The sequence below is a fragment of the Terrapene carolina genome, unplaced genomic scaffold, assembly GCF_002925995.2.
Source record: "Terrapene carolina triunguis isolate 2854851 unplaced genomic scaffold, T_m_triunguis-2.0 Scaffold210, whole genome shotgun sequence".
NCBI classification, from domain to species: Eukaryota; Metazoa; Chordata; order Testudines; family Emydidae; genus Terrapene; species Terrapene triunguis.
The window spans coordinates 45,959,681-45,981,139 of record NW_020664561.1 but is presented as its reverse complement, the minus strand read 5'-3'; the positions used below and the strand labels follow the sequence as shown (position 1 = coordinate 45,981,139).

The window sequence follows — 21,459 nt, the reverse complement described above, 5'->3', positions numbered from 1 at the left end:
TGTGGATACAGTATGCTTAAGTTTTGCTCCCGATTCCCAAGCTGGGAGTCCCCTATCTCACCAGACCTCAGCATGAAGTTCCATGACCCTAAGAGTGTATAGCTAAGAGACATTCATTTATGCACAAAGGAAAACGGGTTCATGAACTGCAAACATGTTACCAAGTTAAATATGCGGAAAAGCCAAGTAGCTGGGTCTTACAATCTTCAGTCAGCTGGACTGTGGGTTTTAAATTTAAAGTTGCTTTCAAGGATAGCAAGAGCTAGCAACCACCTCAAAGAGAAATTGTGTCCTTCAAGAGATAACAGGGAACACCACTAAGCAAAGAGGAATGCATGAGAAAAATAAAGAAACTACATAAAAGAGGGAGGAAAAATAACCAAGGAGGATAGGGGAATAGTTCAGACCAACTCCGAAATGAGAGACAATTCAAAAGTAGCTTTATGATTCAGTTATATAACAGCAGTTTCAAAAATGTGCTATGACATTAGCGATATTCTCTTGCTGCAGTTTAAAGAAAATCTGGATGGAAAGAAGACAGTGCATTTCATACAAGAAAATAGTCTAAGTGCTGGAAGAAAAACTGGAGCAATTTGTGGTTTTGCACCTAACAGCATTGTCATCAAGGTTATATTTAGGAACCTATTAAAATATCTCAAAATGGCATTAGTGAAACTTATTCCTAAACAAGCACAGCATGGATTACTGAACTTCTTATGAGCACAGCATGGCTAGCCTCCCCTGTGACATACTCAGACGCCTCTGTTCACAGAATGACGCGCTGAGACCAATCAATAAAACCCAGTTTGTTTGACAAAGCAGCCCAAAACATCAGTAAAAAGAGTTCAATTTAGTGTCTGGGAGAAAACCAATTGTCTTTAGCATTGTAAAACTAGGTAGTGTGTTCACCATTGCTATAGGGCCTGATCCTGAAAGATCGTGAACCCCTCCAACTCTTGTTGGCAAATGCAGTTTTCTGACTTTAAGAATACCCAATAAATCACTGAATGACAGTGGCCTTTTCTTACCATTCCATAACCATGCGGACTGAACAAAATTTTCTCTGGGTGTCTGTGATCTTTCAGGCCTTCCTTTGGCTCCAGTTATTGAGTTTGCTGTTCATATACTCTGGCAGACTTCACCCACTAATTCCTTTAAGGATTCAAGAGTTGGATAGGGGAAGATCAATGCAGCACTAATAAGCCTGCGATATATGGCAGTGTCACTTATAATCATGAATGTGTACCACGTTTCCCTACTCTCATGATGGTACAATGTGGAACTGTGGCCCAGTATTCCCCGGGGAAGAACACATTGTAAAAATAATAAGAAAATGCTATGCCTAAAACATAAGTCACTCAACTGTGGTTTAAGTTGAACAGAAAGGTTTTCAACACTTAACAAATCTCACCTTGTCAGAATAAAATATAGCTTCTCCTTCACTATCTCTGCAATTTGTAAAAAGGTGGAAACGACACCTTGGGATGTGTTAATTAATTGAAATCATTTATCCTTTATAACCATATATTTCATCTCAAAATAGTTTTCTCAGAGCAGTGGTTTTCAACCTTTTGTCATTTGCAGACCCCTAAAAAAAATTTCAAATGGCAGTGCAGACCCCTTTGGAAATCTTAGGCATAGTCTGCGGACCTGCAGGGGTTCACGGACCACAGGTTGAAAAGGACTGTCTTAGGGGCTTGTCAATTGAAGTTCCCATTGTAAACTTTTTGTAGATACCAACAGGCCTACTCAGAGGTCCAGAGAGGCCCGGGCCACTTCCAGCTTTTGAGGCCCCTAGCCATAATAAAAACACAAAATGACGACACCTGGTCTAATCTTGTGCCATCAGAACCGATATATTTTTATAAATATTTATAAAATATTTTTAACTCTTTAGTATGACAAAATCTATATCAGTTAACAAAAAAATTATGTCTTTTACCAAATCACATCTCTAATTTGCTTAAATTTGCAGCTCTAAGCTAAGGGTGTGTGTCACATTTTGGTCCGATAGGGATGCGCATAAAAACAAGTTGTGAAAGGTATCAAATGCCAAAAAATTAACAAGTGTCTAAATTTGAGGCCCCCTTTGAGCTTGAGGCCCAGGCCAAATGGCCCTCCTGGACCCCCCTCCCAGCCCCGATTGGCCCTGGATATCAACATTTTGTGGATGGGTAGATTGCCAGTCATGTTATGCCAAACAGCTAAACTCTGCACAGGTTGCGTCAAAGAGAACTTGGGCCCTAATCATTTATTTGCATTCTATCAGAGAGCAGCTGAGGACATCTCTATTTAGGTTAGTAGGGTTGCTCTAATTGCTGGGTCTCAGAAGTTCTCTGAAGGCACACAGAAAATATAGGTACTACTTGTACTGTGTTAGGAGCTCTATTTTTTCCAGATAACTCATTTAATATTAAGTAAAAATCTTCTGCAAGTTTTATTAAACATTGCTTGTAAAGATTAATTGGCTGCAGCGGTGAAGAAATAGTACATTACAAATAGTTTACATGTTTCCTTATTGGCATTCAAAAGTGCAACAATGCCGGTGAAATCCCTAAAACAAAAATCTGCCCATGAAAACAGCTCCAAAAAAGACAGTTTCTAATGTATGGAACCTTAATTTAATCTTACACAATTCTGATATTTGGGGACAATTTTGGTAAACTTAGTTGTTATACTGAAATTCTCTGGACTGCGTGAAACAGGAAGTCAGACTACATCTAAGGGTTACTTCTGCCCTTGGAATCAAAGAGTTTGTATTTTAGAAGGGCCCAAAGTTCCCAGTCAGAGCAGGACTCCACTGCACTCCACACTGTACACAGGCCCCTCCCCTGAAAAGGTTACAATCTAATTTTGGAATTTGTTCTATTTACATTGATCACTTTCATTTCCTGCTTCAGCTGATACATGTTTTAAATGACCTCTTTAATGTTTTAAAATGACATTTGGCATTAGAACTTGAAAGGGATGAAATTCATCCATATTTAAGATATAATCCCATATACGTAATAATACAAACAGTCTCACAGTTTAAATACCAGTAAAGAAAAATTCCCTCACAGCCACCAGATCTTTTATTATAGGTCACTGACGACAACATAGCAACCTTTTATTCTAATTCTACATGTGCATCCTAGAACTGGGCTACCCCATGCAACTGAACAACCCTAAATTAAAGGTGGAGAAGAAACTAAAGACATGTTCTGTGGGACTCTGACAATTACCTGACTAAAAGCTGGAGGACAGACACCCAGCTAAAGCTGAACAGCATGCAGTGTAAGTCAGCAATGTACTGTATGTGTGCACAACAGTGCCTTAAAACTCACCTTGCACTCCTCTGTTCCTTCTTCAGGCAGGGCCATTCCCCCTGCACTGAGTTAGAGCAGCAGCAGGGCGTGTGCAGGAATTCGGACTCCTCCAGCCCCGGGGGTGTAGTGGGGAAAACAAGAGAACTCCTCTCCCCCGGCCTGCAGCAGGGAGAGTGAGCTCCTCCAGCCCTAGGGCTGCGAAAGGGAGAGCGAGCTCCTCCAGCCCCGCTCTCTCACTCTCCCCACCACAGCCCAGGAACCCACTGATTATTGGGGGGGCCTGTGCCCCTGCTTGCCCCCCTTGTGCATGCCCCTGGAGCAGCCTAAGGGCTACTCTAACTTACATAGACTAAAAACAGTCCCAAGGGGCTGAAACTGCAGGCTGGGATCAGTATGAAATCGAGCTGTCCCGTCCAGGACTCCTTTACGCAGCCACAGTACCTTTTCTCTGCCATGCTGCCTGCAAGTAGGGAGACGGAGGGGCCTAATATCCTCTGTGCCAGTTCTCTTCCGAGAAAGGATCCTCCTTGCACTGAGGCTGGATTACACTGGCTTTAAGTACAGATTGTACCAGCGGTACAGGGCAAAACAGCCACACTCTTTAGATCAGGCTTTTAGCCCTACAAAGAGAGCAGTCAAACTCAGCATCCCACTATTTAAAACACACCACATGAATCTAAGTATGCTCAATTGTCAATACTAATTTCCCCATTTCTCATCCATTATAACTATGAGGAAGAATAAATGTACAGCTATTTACCTTTAGCCATGTGTTCCTGCTGGGCACACTGTTTAAGCAGAGCACTAGAGAAGCACTGGTTAGCATTGTGAAAAATCTGGTTAGCATTGTGACAAAGAACCACATATCCATTTAAAGAATGTATAGGATGGCCAGGTGTTCCTGAACACAGGGAACATCCTTGTTTTCACAGTGTGCCTCTGTGTTTCACCGGGAACCCTGTAAATTCCCCAACATACTGTTCATGAGAAAGAGCTGCCAGTCAGCTGAGCTGGTGGAACTGACGCCATGCTGGGTAAATGCTTATGCACTCTAAGGACCACCCCACCACAAGCACACTCCACTCTGCCCACTGAGAAATCTCAGAATGAGCACCCACCTCCAACTGCACCTTCCCCTGCAGGCAGAGTCAGATCCAGACTGACAGGATACGGATAATGCTATGAACCATGAGCTTGCAGACAACTCATTTTTTACCAGTATTACTATATATAGGTGGCTGTCTACCACCCTTGGCTGCTATCCATGCTTGTGCTCACCTCTGCTGCACCATGGGGAGCAACAGATTGTGGCAGGGATTGACAGGAAGGACACAGAGGACTCAGAGTGAATGCAAGAGGGAGATTGTGGCAGCAGAAAATGGGGAGGCAGGAAGTTGAGTGCTCAAGAGAGGAAAGAAAGGAGGAGAAGACTGACAGACTGGGGAAGGGAGAGAGAGTGAGCGGGGGAAGAGAATTGAGGAAAACAATAAAATGATAAAAGCACAGAAAACACGAGATCAAGGAGCAGGCAACTTCCTCTCTTACCTCCCCCAGTGGCCAAGTCCTTCTTACGCAACCTTTCTTGACTCCATCCAAACTATCCATTATGAAACCCTTAAATCCAACATTTACATTACAAATATATCCCCTATGTAAATGCATGTTTACACGTCATTACCATTCCTATGAGCAATCTAGTCCCCAAAAAGGATGATGATAAAAATCCAGGAAATGGAGATTGAAGGCTACTGCTGTCCTCAATTCAAGCCCTTGAACCTAGATACCGCAGGGTTATTTTGCTGCAGCGTGGGATTTTACTAACTTTTGCAAAGTGATATTTAAATCCTTACATGAATATATTTTGGTAGTAATATGTACTGCATTCAATACGGTAAAACATTCCAAAAGCTAACACTTAAATTCCTCTGTACATACACAGACACAGACTTACAAAGTCTCATTGCCAAATTTGTGAACAGAGAGCTTATATTAGGATTTACTCCCTAAACTAACATTCATGATTTTCCATTTATTTCCAAACTATCCGTTTTTGGAAGGGAAAGGAAAAGAAGAAATATATTTGTGGGTGAAAAAGAACAGTGTGTGTTTAAGGGACAGCTTTGAATATAACTATGCTGCAGTTTTAATCTTTGCCATCATTTTTCTGCTGAGAAAAATAAAATTGATAAATAATTGATGGCTCTCTGTTATTTACTCTGTTCACCAAGAGGATGGTAAATGCCAGTGTCAAATATATTCTCAATGTTGAAATTGTATTCAGAAAAAAATTAGCAATTCCACGTAATCTCTTTGCTGTATTCTGCACACTTTTACTTTCTCTGTAACCTACTCAACCCACTTGAGTGTTAACAGACATGCTTTCCCCTGCAGCACTGACCACTAAATGCACTGGGGTCAGATTGTACTGACAGGAGATTTTGTAACAAAGGGGGAAATGTTTCAGAACTAATATATTTCTTCTAGTTATAGGATGGATACTACCCTTTTCTTTTTCCTGACATTTCCATATTACGCAGCACATTTTGACTGAGGACAGAGGCAGGCAGACAGTCTCAGAAAGAGCAGAATGAGAACTGAATAAATTTAGAGGACTGCAGTGTGTTATCACAGCAATTACAGATGTCTTTTTGATAACATCATCTTGGAATTAGCATCAGTTGTTTGGCTGAGAGTCACTCAGCACAGCCATTACAATTAAAATAGCTTTTTCATTAAACACAACAAAATCCCCACACAACATCCCCAAAAACAACAGTATTAGCAAAGCCTATACACTTAGCCCTGGTCTACACTACAGAGTTAGGTCAACGTAAGGCAGTTTACTTCAACCCAACTCGGTAAGTGTCTACACTAAAATCAGAGGAGTAGCCGTGTTAGTCTGGATCTGTAAAAAGCGACAAAGAGTCCTGTGGCACCTTATAGACTAACAGATGTACTGGAGCATAAGCTTTCGTGAGTGAATACTCACTTCGTCAGATGCACTAGCTTCGTCAGATGCACTAAAATGCAGCTCCCACTGCTGTAACTCGCCCACTACACCGACTCAATAACTCCACCTCCGTGAGAGGCATAGCACTTAGGTTGATGTAACTAGGTCGATGCAGTGTCACTGTAGACACTGCGTTGCTTACATGGGCTGTTGCTGCCTTTCAGAAGTCATCCCACAGTGCCCCACGCTGAATCAGTGCGAGCGCTCATGGTGAAGACACACACCGCTGACACAAGGAGCATAGTGTGGACATGCAAAAGCAGTTTAATTACTGTGGTGGCTCTATGCCAACGTATGTTAGGACGACTTAATTTTGTAGTGTAGACTTGCCCTTAAGCTACTTTAACATTCTATTCATCCACTGCTGTTTAACATTTTAAGTATGTGCAATCAGTGATTGCCAATCACTCCCCCTCCTTTTAAAAGGGACAAAAAGAAATGAAAATACAAGAATCATCACAGCTAACTAACCCACGGTGGAAAAATCTGTACCAGTGTCTCTGGGCCACATGCTGCTCTCCTGAAGATAAAGCCACAGGATGGTAAAACAAATGTCCCAGTACAGAGGTAATGAGTGTGGCTTGCAAAGGGAATGGACCCAGGTTAATGAAGCAACCACACCTCTCCTCAACCTACACCCTCCTCCCCCAGCAGTTGGATTACTTGGAAGATTTTCATTGCCTCCTTTCACCTGTTGCCATGCCTGCCTGTGTTCTAAACCCCTTATTATTACAAGATGTGGGTAGGATAGTAGGTGCAGAGGAGAGTTATTGCTGGTTCTATCAGCAGCCACTTCTCATTGCACATCCATCCAATCCCCAGGAAAGCATGCAGCAGAAAACAGGCACTTCTCAGCTCAGCCCACCCGGTATTTATGATGACAAAGCACAAATTACTAAGAACTCAGCTTGACTCTCAGATTCCAGGTAGCGTTTACAGAACTGGCAATTAGTAGGGGTCTACTTAAATAGCAGAGAAATCACACATTTTTTGGCAGGTTGGTCACAGCATAAATTTCGCAGATGTGTAACACATCTGTGAAGTTTGCTATTTGTGCATGACCAACCCACGAAAAATGTGTGATTTCTCTGCAGCATTTCACAAACTGGGGGCCACAACCCAAAAGGGGGTCATAAGCTTATTGTAGGGGGGTCCCAGTATTGCCACTCTTACTGCTGTGTGGCTGCTGTTGGCAGTGATGCCTGAAGCTGGGTGGCAGGAGAACAGCGGCTGCTTGAGGGGCGCCAAGCTCTGAAAGCAGCGCTGCCACCAGCAGCAGCACAGAAGTAAGGGTGGCAATACCATACCATGTCGCTCTTACTTCTGTGCTGCTGCTGGCAGCAGCACTGCCTTCAGAGCTTGACACCTGGCCAGCAGCTGCTGCTCACCACTCTGCCTTCCAAGCTGGTCAGCCAGAGACCAGATTTCACAGTCCATGATGCGATTTTCACATCTTCAAATCTGGTAGTTCGCTAGCAATTAGACTCAAAACAAAATATTTTTATTGTGAATTGAGTACATTTTATATGGAATCACAGAAACACAATGAACATGAAGCCTCACAATGCCAATTTCGCATAATTATTTTGCAGAGAAGAACCACTCTTTAAACTTAGATGGAGTACTAGAGGAAGAAATCTTCCAATGCCTCTGTTTTAAGCTCCTTTGCCCAGAGTCCAATGGAACTCAATGGAGCGCCACATGGCAGATTCCTTTGCCCAGCTGAGAACTTAGAAGGACTAAGGTACTGCAAATTGATATTTAGGGTGACTAGTTAAGGCGGATGCAGGGATACATATAAAATAGTCTATAGCCCTCTCTATCAGCGAGTATCAGCTTCTGTAGCATCTATCATGGGATGTGCCATTGCTACAATTATTTCTGCAACCACACCTTGACATATTGACAAGAACAACTTGGCAGCTGGGAGTCTCAGGTACCTCTCATACGCAAAAAAGAACACAGCTTTATTCTCCTATCAATACAAACAGATTAATTATGAAGTTAGGACCAGGTCAGTCTGTTTATCAGAAGGGACTAGAGACACATTTTCCCCCACCCATTATATACATACAGATTTACATGTCCTGTGGCCAGGTGTGTACAAATGGAGATGAGATTTGCCTTGCACACATATTTTTAGAATTTTTGCTCATATAGGCAAAAAATATGTCTATACCTCCTTTGTTATTCTCCTACAGGAAGTAGAAGGCTTCCGAAGTCCCTGGGCCACAAACAGGCCAGAGCAAGTCCCTCTGACTGCTGTCGACTCTGCAGGGAGTTTCTCTGAGGATGCACTTGGTTCACTGGAGCCACTAACTGGATTGTATTAGCTTGGAATTTTGGTGCAGGATGTTAGGTCCAGCTCCATATTTGGGGAACTTCTATTGCCTGTTATGGCTCATTGCACTTTAATAAATGTCTTACACTCCTTTAGGAGGGAGGTATCTTAGAGGACATTTTCTGTAACATAATTATGTTTTCTACCAGTTTTCTCTTATGTATATTGTCTATCTAAGTTACTTATATGGTGCCCATCATAGCAGTATCTGAGCACGTCACAGTCTTTAATATATTTATCCTCACAAGTCCTCTTGATAGAGAAGTGCTATCATCCCTATTTTATAGCTGGGAATTGGGGCATTGAGTGGCTCACTGACTTGCCCTAGATCACACAGGAAGTCTGTGACAGAGCAAGGAATTAAATTTGGTTCTTCCACGTGCTAAGCTAGTACTCTAACCACCAGGGGTTCTGAAACTGGGGGTTGTGACCCCTCAGGGGGTCGCAAGGTTATTACTTGGGGGGTCGCGAGCTGTCAGCCTCAATCCCAAACCCCGCTTCACCTCGAGCATTTATAATAGTGTTAAATATAAAAAAATTTTTTTTAATTTACAAGGTGGGGGTCTCACTCAGAGGCTTGCTGTGTGAAAGGGGTCACCACTACAAAAGTTTGAGAACCACTGCACTAGACCATCCTGTGTGTGTGTTTCATACAAGAGAAATCTCCATTAGCTGTCAGAAGAATAGGTCGTAGGACACACAGTTGAACTATTCTGATTTCATCCAATAGGAGACAATCTCACACATGCACACTAACCAATTTATCACAAGGGGATGATTTGGGGTCAGGAACAATTTTAGCCAATAGTAATACCAATGTGGCCACTGGAAACTTTTTAGTTATATAAATTATTAAAAAATATGTCCAGAATCTGGAATTATAGGGATGCTTCTTTGATATCATAGGGCATTACTGTTAAAAGATTATCAGGAACAGAAGGGGGAAAAAAAACTGCCAAGGAGTATTTTTCCTCCCACTTGCTGCTTGTTTAGTCAGAAAAAATACAGATTAGGAAAAAAGTAAAATTCCATAAATTACACATTAATTTTAACAAAAAAAAGGGGGGGGGGCTGTAAGACATCAGGAAAAATATCAAGTCCCTAGATTGCATTTCTCCCCAGAGCATTATAAAATCCATTGAGCTTACATGACATAATGGTTTCTCTAAAAAGCTGCAGTAGAACTTACAACTAGAATAGCATAAATACCTGGTGTGGCAGAGATTGTCATGGTAACTGCATATTTGTTTAATAGTGAATCACAGAGTAAACAGGTTGATAAAACCAAGCATTGTACGTTAATTTGTTAGGCTGCCCAAGAACTGTTGCAAAGCAGTGAGGTCTGATCCTGACCGATGTTGAACATCCATTAGCTCTTGTCAAGGCTGTATCCCCACTTTGAACTTTAGGGTACAAATGTAGGGGCCTGCATGAAAACTTCTAAGCTTATCTACCAGCTTAGCTCTGGTCCGCTGCCACCATCTCAAGAATTCCCTCCCTGGGAAGCCTTGAGAAACCTTTCACCAATTCCCTGGTGAACACAGATCCAAACCCCCTTGGATCTTAAAACAAGGAGAAATTAACCATCCCCCCTCCTTCCTCTCACCCTCCTTTCACCAACTCTGGGTGAATACAGATCCAAACCCCCTTGGATCTTAAATCAAGGAGAAATCAATCTGGTTCTTAAAAAAGAAGGCTTTTAATTAAAGAAAAAGGTAAAAATCATCTCTGTAAAATCAGTATGGAAAATAACTTTACAGGGTAATCAAACTTAAAGAGCTCAGAGGACCCCCCTCTGTCTTAGGTTCAAAGTACAGCAAACAAAGATGAAACCCTCTGGTAAAAGGTACATTTACAAGTTGAGAAAACAAAGTAAATCTAAGACGCCTTGCCTGGCTTTTTACTTACAAGTTTGAAATAGGAGAGACTTGTTTAGAAAGATGGGGAGAACCTGGATTGATGTCTGGTCCCTCTCAGTCCCCAGAGCGAACAACCCCTTAAACAAAGGACACAAAACAAAAGCCTTTCCCCCCCCAAGATTTGAAAGTATCTTGTCCCCTTATTGGTCCTTAGGGTCAGGTGTCAGTCAGGTTACCCGAGCTTCTTAACCCTTTACAGGTAAAAGGATTTGGAGTCTCTGGCTAGGAGGGATTCCATAGCACTGTACACAGGAGAGCAGCCACCCTTCCCTTTATAGTTATGACAGTTTTCTAATTTTCTAATGGAAATTTCACCTCAGTCAGCACTGCAGGATCAAGCTCAAAGCCTGTAACGCTGCTTTTTTTCTTGGTTACCAGCTTCAGAACGTCACAATTCCTCAGGCTCATGAGAGGTCACAGTTAGTAGGCTGCTTAAACATATGATTAGATTGAAACATTTGGGTTCTGGTTCTGTAATCCTTGCTTTCACAGGTAGGCCCTCCAACTTCAATAGGACTACTCATGTGAGTAAGTAATATTCAGGTGAGTAAGAGCTGCAAGATTGGGCCCTGGTACCAGTCCAATGATTATGAGCCTGATTCATGCCAAGTAGTACTCAGGAATAGTCAAACTAAAATCAATGTAATATTATAAGGAAGGTATTGCACAAAGAAGGGCTGTCCCTGGATATGGGGGTGGTGTTGGAAGTTCCCAAGGTGTACACCCACTGACTCCCCCTCTAGCAATTGGAAGTCCTGAATTATAGCAAGAATAACCGCCAGCACTTTCTTCTGGTTAAAAAAAATATATATCTATATCTGAGCCTAATCAAACATCATTTCTCCATTAATGGCATTCTTAATTCTCTATTTACAGTAAAACTAATCGGAGTATAAATATACTAAATGAAAATATTTACCTGTTGTGAATAGGTCCTCTGAACTTTGGGTCAAATTTCCTTGGTTCACCTGCATTTAAAATAAGATATCATAAAAAACAGATCCTGGTAAAAATACGAAAGATGTTCTTTTAACAGCAGTCCTTCAGGAACATCCTTCCGAGATGCCCAGTGTAACCCGTTCTAGTAAATTAATTATTGGGAGCGATACTCCCAAGTATCTCATCACTTACTTTGACCTGCTCTGTGATTGCAGAAGAGGTCAGAGCTTTGGGTCTCTCTCTATCTTAGGTACTTATATAGCCATCATTACTTTAGTACCAAACAATCTTTAATGTATTCAATCTGAAAACACTCTTGTGAGGTAGGGAAGTGCTGTTACACCATTTTACAGATAGGAATGTGGCAGAGAGAGTCTGATCTGCCCAAGGTCAACACAGGGAGGCTGTGGCAGAACAGAGAATTGAACATTGAAACTGTGTCTCCTGAATAAAAAGTGAATGCCCTAACCACTGGATCACCCTTCAAGAAAGCTAATGATTTGGAGCCATGTCTGCAGCTCCCATGCAACTACAGAATCTATACGGAGGCTAACAGAATTATGCTCACTCCAAGGTCTTATACCATGCTGCTTGGAATCGATGGCTTTTACAGGAGCCAATGCCACATCGTAGCAGTATGCAGGGGTAATATATGGTCATTAGCCTACAAGGGGATTAACGTTAGCTCAGTTTGCCCTTCTTTGCACAGGTGCTCACAGGACATAATGAGGCAATCCTGGAGACTGCAGGCCAGTCAAGTTGTCCAGCAGGCAGGAAGGAAACCTCTAGGGGTCTACCGATTTACCATTGCCCTGCATCTTCTGTAGTCATTTATACCAGCGCAAAGTGAATGGAACATTCCATCCTGCTACTTGAAATAGGTAGCATTTGCACTGCATGACTTCACTGGGTGTCATGCAATGGTGAATCAGGCCTGGATCTTGAAACACAGAAGGAGAGGACATTCTGCAGAATGGGTGCTGGAACTAGGGGTGCTGCCACCCCTCCAGGCCTGAAGCGGTTTCCATCGTATACAGGGTTTACAATTTGGTTCAATGGATCTCAGCACCCCCAGTATACAAATTGTTCCAGCACCCCTATTCTGGAGTAAGAAAGATGCCAAACCTCATACAGGAGTGAAGTGATGACACAGGCTGGAGTTTCTGTTATTTTATTGCCGCATCAGATGACTTGTTTTGTTTATTTGTTAAAACGGTTTCTTGCTCAATGTCCTGCCGAAAGCCTCAAAGAACACCACAGGCAGCTTCTGTTGTTTTTTAAGGTTTTTGCTAATCCACCTGGCAAACCATTCTGCCACTTACACTCCTTTATTCTACCTGGCCCCTACAGGCTTTGTTGTGACAACAAAATCCACCAGACATCAGTGGGAGCAGTGCATGAGAAAAGAGCGCAGGACTGGGCTGTATGGTCAACAGCAAGCCTCACCCCAGAGAATGGCAAGCCTGCAGAAGTGCATTTTTGATAACAAAACTTTAACTGTATCTGGGCTGATATATGGGCTTGAGAATGACAGTAACAAAAAATAAACATCAGCTATGATATAAATGATACCAGTAACTATAACCAGATATTCCTTGCTACAGATAAGCATTTGCAAAGCCACAACTTCACTGTTATCAGGCGTTTGTTAACAAATTAATCAAAGATGTCTTTTGAGCATATGTTATAAAATACATCTGGCCAAAATAAGGAAAGTAGAGTGATTTTTTAAAGAAGTTATATGTGGCCATTTCTGCAATTATTTTAAACAGGGCACTCTTCCCAATGTGTTTCTTCTAGATTCATACTTCATAAGAGAGAAAATGTTCAATGCTGTTTCAATTCCTTTTGGGCTTGTAGCTATTTATTCCTTAAAACTACTCACTGAGAATATAATTGCAAGTGTTCGTTTGAAATAAAATGCTTTCTTTGCAACTCCTTCCCCTGCCCAAGCTCAGTAAAAGGAACCACAAAAAAACCAAAACCATTTGATACCTGGTATTTTGCAGATTAATTCAGGTTTCAAATTAAGCAGAAAATTTGCTTTTGCTGAAGTTGTGGTTTTGTTCATTAAACTCATAATAAGCCCCAGAGGGTTTGGAAGAGGAAGTGTGTTATTAGAAAGAAACCAAAAATGAACATTCTTCAAGGGAAAAAAAGAGGCATGAAAAACCTTTATTTAAAATCTCTCACTGAAAAATTTAGAATCTCTCTCATGACCTCCAAAAGTTTCTCTTTTCTACTGGTTCACTACTATTTTATCAAGACTCATTCTGAATGTTATAGTAAATGTACCAATTTCCCTGGACTTCTTTCCTCCTCTCATTCCCTCCCCCCAGCCCCCAAAAAACCACCTATAGAATTTCATAGGAATGAACTCAACAAGGTTCAATAGATACTAAATAGGCTTCTACAAAATTCATTCTAAAACCCACAGAATTTAAGAGATAATAAGATCTATTTCAAGAAATTTGCAAACCAATCAATACATTCTAATAGAAAATCATATCCCTGCAATAGAATTCTATAGGGCCACTGAAACATTACCTAGAAAGGATCTCATTGTCTATTAAGGTCAGTAGAAAATTCCCACAAAAGCAGTTCTGCTAGCTTTCCTGGTCTCTCTCTGCTTCTCCTCCCTCTATCAGCACCTGTCTTGATTACCTGAGGCTCAGCCACTCCAAGACATAATGGGACACCCAAAATCCCCAAGCAGCCTGGTCTTGTGCAATCTGAAAGATTACCTACTTCTCTCTAAAGTGTTAAAATACATTACTACTAATTTTTTCCATGAAGAAAGAAGCAAAATACAACTTTTGTACACAATACTATCAATATATATATTACTACAGCACAAATCCGCATATCTATCTAATCCATTACAATAAGATTATATACATGTGCCAAACAGGTCTGCTTCATACAAATGAAAAAAATGAATATATAAAAATACAATGTACATAAAATTCATGACTGTCTTCTCAAAATTTTTTTCCCAAATAAACTACACAGTTAGACTTTTAATTGTACTTTCCTCTCTCTCTCTCTCTCTCTCTCTGCCGGAATACCTGATAGAAGCAGTTTGTATCTTCAAAACAGCTTACCAATCCCCAAGTTTATACACCTTCTCCAAAACAGCACCATAAGAGAAGGCATTTTTCTGTTTTCCAATGTTTTAATTTAACAGCTAAAAAAGTTACCAGTACTATTTTAACCCAACATTATATTTCATCCAGAGTTAATTTTAACTGCTATGTTCTTTAACAAAAATTTGAAGAAGATTTGTAATAATTCTGTTGGCTGACTTCCCATTTCTGATGTAAATTAGCCATGTGAAACATTAGTAATAACTTCAATTAGTGCCGTTGTCAAATCTACCTGACAACTTCAACTCTCAAGGCCCAGATCCAAAGAGGTAAAGCATCATCCTAAACCCCAAATTTAGGCATCTCTGTATGGCACGGCTGATTATGAGAGAAGAGTGAGACAATGTACTGTGATGCCTGGTCTACACTACAAAGTTAGGTTGACATAAACCGCGTTATACATTATTAACTCAACCTGCGTCTACACTACCGAGTCCCTTCCGCCGACCCAAAGGGCTTGTAAAATCAACTTCTGTACTCCACCTCCACGAGAGATGTAGCATTTCAGTCGACAACCACTCGTTGGTATGGGGATAGTGTAGACACTGTTGTATACAAGTCATTATGAGAAAATTCTCATGCCCCAGTTACAGAACAGCCCTTCCCATTGCATTAGATTGTATACATTCTGTCACATGGTCCAGTCCCTGAGGCCCTTGCTACAGGGGTAGGTACTTACTGCTGTGACTGTCACTAGGCCCATTGAAAGCTACCCTAGTCTGCTGAATATGAAGCACACCCACAGTCTGCTGGTTTCATTCAGAAGTTTCTAGTGGGTAACTTTTGTCAGTATAGAGATTAGGGATTTCCAAAAGAGACATTGTGAATTGTTTGTATATTTCAAAGAATACATATACACCTATATAAGACTTCAATAATAATTGCAGACTTATACACGTTTACAGTGACTTCTTGCTTTACTGTCAGCTGAGAATACATAAAAAATGAAAGAAGTAACCACTGTTAATACAGGGAAAACCATATACATTTCAGTTCATATTACTGAAGAGAGAGGTATGTTTTGCAGTCAATATTTTGTTTTTTAAATGTAGGGAACCTTACAGTTGTATTTAAAAATGATAATGATTCTACCAATATGCAAGGGCATGAGCTTTTGGAGCAGGTAATTTTATTCTTTCTCCAAATAAGTAAAGCTGACTCATTGTTGATCTATGAGGGGAACACATATGGGTATAAATGGAGACATTCTGTGTGGATTTGGAGGTGCAAAACAACATTATTTCCTAATAAGCACTATAACAGTATTGATTGTTGTTCTGTGTGACCTATGTTTAGAAATGTTTGTTTTAACTTTCGGCCAAATTCTACCCTAAAATAAGCACACACACAACTCCTGTTGTATCCAATGTAATCTGAGCCTGCTTTTAAGGGGGTAGATCCTAAGAAACCCAATATTAAACATATGTCATCTATATTTTTATTCTACCAAAAAAAGTTAATGTAACATGACTAGATCTCATTTTAGAGACTATTTTTATTATTAACAATGTTTTTAAAACTAGCATATATAGCAAATGCTAATTTCACTGGTGCAAACCAGTACGTAAATAGCATCTTTTAGTCATCCCAAACATAGCAAAGCTAGTGGTTTCCGATGTACCTCTTGGGATGTAATGTGTTGGCAATAACATAAGAAACTATTGAGGGGGAAAATGTGAGCTCAATAGGCAGTTTGTTCACCTAGCTTACTTGTTTTTAGGGCCGCTTTTAAAATAACTATGCTAAAAGTAAAATTCTTCCATTTACACCTATATGCAAACGAGCCACTAAAGAAAAATGCTTAGGATAAGTCAATTTATCACAAGTTCGCAAAGCAGTTCTGTGACCAGCGATAACAACTTTCCAGAAATCTCCTATCTTCTACAGGTTAATGATGAGAACTAAATTAAACTGGTTTATCAGTTCTGCCTCTCTCAACAATTCAGAAAAGATGTAAAATAAAAGACCCCTGAAAACATCACTGTTTCTGCAACAGGTATTATAGAAAGGAAATGTAGGATGGTGCACATTTCTGGTGCTGCATGTCAAATAGTCTTTACTTCGTTGCCTGTGATACTTAGTCGGACAGAGCAGCACTACAACCAAAGTTCCAACACAGAGAATGTCAGTGTCAGAGGGACCTCGTGACAGCAAAAAGAGGTAATACAGAAGATAATAAAGGCAAGTCTGAAAGTTAAACCCCACCTATAATAAACAACACTTACAGTAAGTTAAACCATAAGCAATGACATCCATCTAAGTGACAAAGAAATAAGTCATCTACCTTAATAAAATAACTAAGGAGCAGCATCAAGACCACGCAGTGCTCAAATTTACAACCATTATGTCCATATGAGTTTAGCTGTGGTGCGAAAAGGAATGAATTATTTACACGCACATTTGTATTACATAATATATATGTATAGTCACTGGAGCTATGCCAATTTACACCAACTGAGGAGCTGGCCATGTGTATGCATATGTGTAAATATTCTCTTTTCGAACATTGTCTAAAATCATGTAAGCAATGAGGTTTTGTATGGACCCCACTCTTCAGACTCAGGGCCAGTAAATCCGCCATCTTTGAAAACGGTTTGTTCAGTTCTGCCTCATTCTTGTCAATCATTTCATAACAGCATGTTGTAAGCTACATTTCCACAGTATTGTTCACTCAAGTATCTCAGAGCTCTTTCCACAAACAAAAAGAGTCCAAACTTTAAAAGCTCAGCTGCATTTGCATTTAAAAAGCCTGACTGGCACTGCAAACGGCAGATTTCAAACTTCTTTTTTGAAGATAATGAAGATAAAGTCAGGATGTAATAGTAGTGTATACTCTTTTAGTGAACATTTCAATGTGCATTTTAGTTTCCTCGATAATGTTTAAATACTGTGCCACCCACTAATGCTGATGAAGTTAGGATTCCATCAGCATTTCCATTAAAACCTCTGAATTAATATTATCTGGGTTTATAAAGTATTCATAAAATATGATCATGCTGGAAATGATAAAAAAATATCTTCCATGACAGACAGTACCCTCTTTTCCCACCAGGGAGGAAAAGCTGATCAGCACCTAGCAGTATCAAGCTGCAAAGTAATAATGTTATGGTGAAAGGTACTAATGGCTCGCACACTAGAGATCATTGATACATAAGCACACAGCATGAAACTATCCATAGAAAGAGTTTGAGATGCCATGCAGCAACAGCCCTTAACTGTTGAGGGTACTACTGCATGAGTTAGAGCACTCTTCTTTGGATGGTCTGTTAGACCTTTCTGAGGCCAGCTCTACACTAGAAACTTTTGCTGATATAGGAAAATCACTAGGAGGATGATTTTTAAGATATTTCTATAATCTTAGGGTATGTCTACACTACGAGGGTAGTTCGATTTTACTTAAATCGAATATGTGTAATCGATATTGCAAAGTCGGACGTGTGTGTCCACACTAAGGACAGTAATTCGACTTTGTGAGTCCACACTAACGGGGCGAGCGTCGATATTGGAAGCGGTGCACTGTGGGCAGCTATCCCACAGTTCCCGCAGTCCCCGCTGCCCATCGGAATTCTGGGTCGAGCCGCCAATGCCTTCTGGGTAAAAAAAATGTGTCGTCATCCGTCCGTCACTAACGCCCTCCCTCCCTCCATGAAAGTGCCGGCAGGAAATCAGTTCGCGCACTTTTCTGGTCAGTGAGAGCGCGGACGCCACAGCACTGCGATCATGGATCACGCTGCGACCATCGCTGCACTTCTGGCCGTTCTCAACAATTCGCAGCTTATCATACACCTTACCCTGAGGCAGATGCAGAGTAATCAGGCGAGGAGGCTACGACACCGCCGTGATGGCCTGAAGTCGGAGAGTAGCACAGAGCTGTCAGAAACCACGAGCCCCAGCGCCCAGGACATCATGGTGGCAATGGGTCATGTGGATATCGTGGAACGGCGATTCTGGGCCCGGGAAACAAGCACGGACTGGTGGGACCGTATAGTGCTTCAGGTCTGGGATGAATCCCAGTGGCTGCGAAACTTTCGCATGCGGAAGGGGACTTTCCTCGAACTTTGTGAGTTGCTGTCCCCTGCCCTGAAGCGCCAGAATACCAGGATGAGAGCAGCCCTCACAGTTGAGAAGCGAGTGGCCATAGCCCTCTGGAAGCTTGCAACGCCGGACAGCTACCGGTCGGTTGCGAACCACTTTGGTGTGGGCAAATCTACCGTGGGGGTTGTTGTCATGCAAGTAGCCAAGGCAATCGTCAAGGTACTGCTCCCAAAGGTAGTGACCCTGGGAAACGCGCAGGTCATCATAGATGGCTTTGCCGCGATGGGATTCCCAAACTGCGGTGGGGCTATAGATGGGACTCACATCCCTATCCTGGGACCGGACCACCAGGCCAGCCAGTACATCAACCGAAAGGGCTACTTTTCAATGGTGCTGCAAGCACTGGTGGACCATCGGGGACGGTTTACAAACATCTACGTCGGATGGCCGGGCAAGGTTCATGACGCTCGCGTGTTCAGGAACTCTGGTCTGTTTAGACGGCTGCAGGAAGGTATTTACTTCCCAGACCACAAAATAACTCTTGGGGATGTGGAGATGCCTACAGTCATCCTCGGGGACCCAGCCTACCCGCTAATGCCCTGGCTCATGAAGCCCTATACTGGCGCCCTGGACACAGAAAAAGAACTGTTCAACTACCGGCTGAGCAAGTGCAGAATGGTGGTGGAGTGTGCTTTTGGCCGTCTCAAAGGGAGATGGAGAAGCTTACTGACTCGCTGTGATCTCAGCGAAACCAATATCCCCATCGTTATTGCAGCTTGCTGTGTGCTCCACAACCTGTGTGAGAGCAAGGGGGAGACCTTTATGGCGGGGTGGGAGCTAGAGGCAAATAGCCTGGCTGCTGATTACGTCCAGCCAGACAGCCGGGCCATTAGAAGATCCCAGCGGGACGCCCTGTGCATCCGGGAGGCTTTGAAAGCTAGGTTCCTGAGTGAGCAGGGCAACCAGTGACTTTTCAGTTTGTGGACAGAAAAGCTGAACCTGCCCCTGTTTCTTTACCCAGTTCATTTGGACTATCCTCTCCAGTTACATACCCCCTTCACCCCCTTCCCCTTCCCAAAAAATAAAATCATTTCTATTTTGTTAATGAACACCGTTGTCTGTATTGCTGTTTTCACGGGAATGTTTTAAACCGGGGACGCAGACTGTGGCGGGGGGCGGGTTTAGTGTTCTGATGCAAATGATGCTTCTAAACTCCCGGAATGACAGGCTCCGCACTGGTGGACTGGTTATTTCAATGGAGCCTGCCAGCACTCCTGGGGGGGACTGCGTGTATGTGTCGGCTATGTGACTTTCTGGCAGGGGGGGTAGGGTTACATATCCCCTGCTGCGTGGATCTGTGAGCCAGGATAAGGACCGCTGCATAAGATCTGTAACTGCCCTCCCCCGCCAAAAAGTCACAGAGCAACCCCCCCGCCCCCGAACATGAAAAACACCTCCCAGACTGACCAGGGTAACCAGTGACTGCACTGTGTATGTGTCCTGATGCTGGACCTGACACCGCCTCTGTACCCTGCTAAAGGTCACTGTCCTGTCCAATTACCAAGCCCCTTCCCCCCCTCCAGACAGACTCTCCCTCAAAAGAACCTGACTGAAACAGTAATGGAGAGAAACAAACATTTTATTGCGAACCAGACATGAAACGTGGGGTGTGAAACTTGGACGGGGGCTTGTGTGAGGTGGGTAGGAAAGGGCTTATGAAATTTTGGGGAATGTCAGCCTTCTAGTGCTAGAGCAGTCTGCAGGGGTTGACTGAAAGTTTTAACGGCCCTTGCCGCCCCTCCTTCTTTGGACTTTGGGTGAGGGGGGTGTGGGACTTGGTGGCGGGTGAGGGCGGTTACAGATAGACTGCAGCGGGGCTCTGTCCTCCTGCCTCCGGTCTTGCAGAACATCCACAAGGCGCCGGAGCGTGTCCGTTTGCTCCCTCATTAGTCCAAGCAGCTTTTCAGTAGCCTGTTGGTCCTCCTCACGCCACCTCTCCTCCCGTTCCATGACTGCTCGGTGCATTTGTGACAAGTTCTCCCTCCACTGTGTCTGCTGGGCTGCCTGGGCTCGGGAGCAGCCCATTAGTTCTGTGAACATGTCTTCACGCGTCTTCTTCTTCCTCCGCCTAATCTGCGCTAGCCTCTGGGAGTGTGCTGACAGGCTGGGTTGGGAGACAGTCGCAGATGTGTCTGTGTGAATTGTAAAAAGGGAGTGAATTCCTGAGACAGATAAATGAAATTGTACACAAAGAACCTAGTCTTTCTCTGTGAACAAGACCATGCACTGCACCTCTCACATGCGCACTCAGGACAAGGTCGAATTTTCGGCCGTCGCCTTCAGTGCCTGTGGACTTGCGGAGGTCTTGGAGTGTTCAGAGAACTGTGGCTGGAGACCTGAACTTCTGGAGCGGGCAATAATGGTAAGCCGCAGACTTGTGGCTGCTTAAAACTCCAGCTGTAGCACTGGCCTCCTTTCACATTGAAAGCAATGCCAGTCTCTGCTGCCAGCAATCAGGACAGCATCAACTCTGCCCCTGTCCCACCCCCTCGCGGCTGTCCCAGGGAAAGATCCCTGTATGCTGCCCCTCTCCCTCCACCGCGTGGCTGTAAAGCAGTCCCAATACTAACATTCCCCTCCCTAATTCAAAGCAGGGCGTCATGAGCGACATCACCCTCCTGAGGATCCCGGACACCCAGAAGGAACGCATGCTGCGGGAAAGCATGCAGAAACCGGGGCCGTATGCCGCCATGCTATGTCG

At 42.8% G+C, this 21,459-nt stretch overlaps 1 protein-coding gene across 5 annotated transcripts in view; it reads right to left on the bottom strand.

Annotated features, from left to right (window-relative positions):
- Positions 1-21,459, bottom strand: part of LOC113407189 (choline transporter-like protein 5) — a 200,709-nt gene that overhangs the window by 78,023 nt on the left and 101,227 nt on the right. For all 5 annotated transcript variants that reach the window (XM_026655325.2, XM_026655326.2, XM_026655324.1 and 2 more), the window contains exon 2: positions 11,498-11,546. In XM_026655325.2, the coding sequence (XP_026511110.1) occupies positions 11,498-11,546 (49 nt within the window). The remainder of the gene's footprint in view (positions 1-11,497; positions 11,547-21,459) is intronic.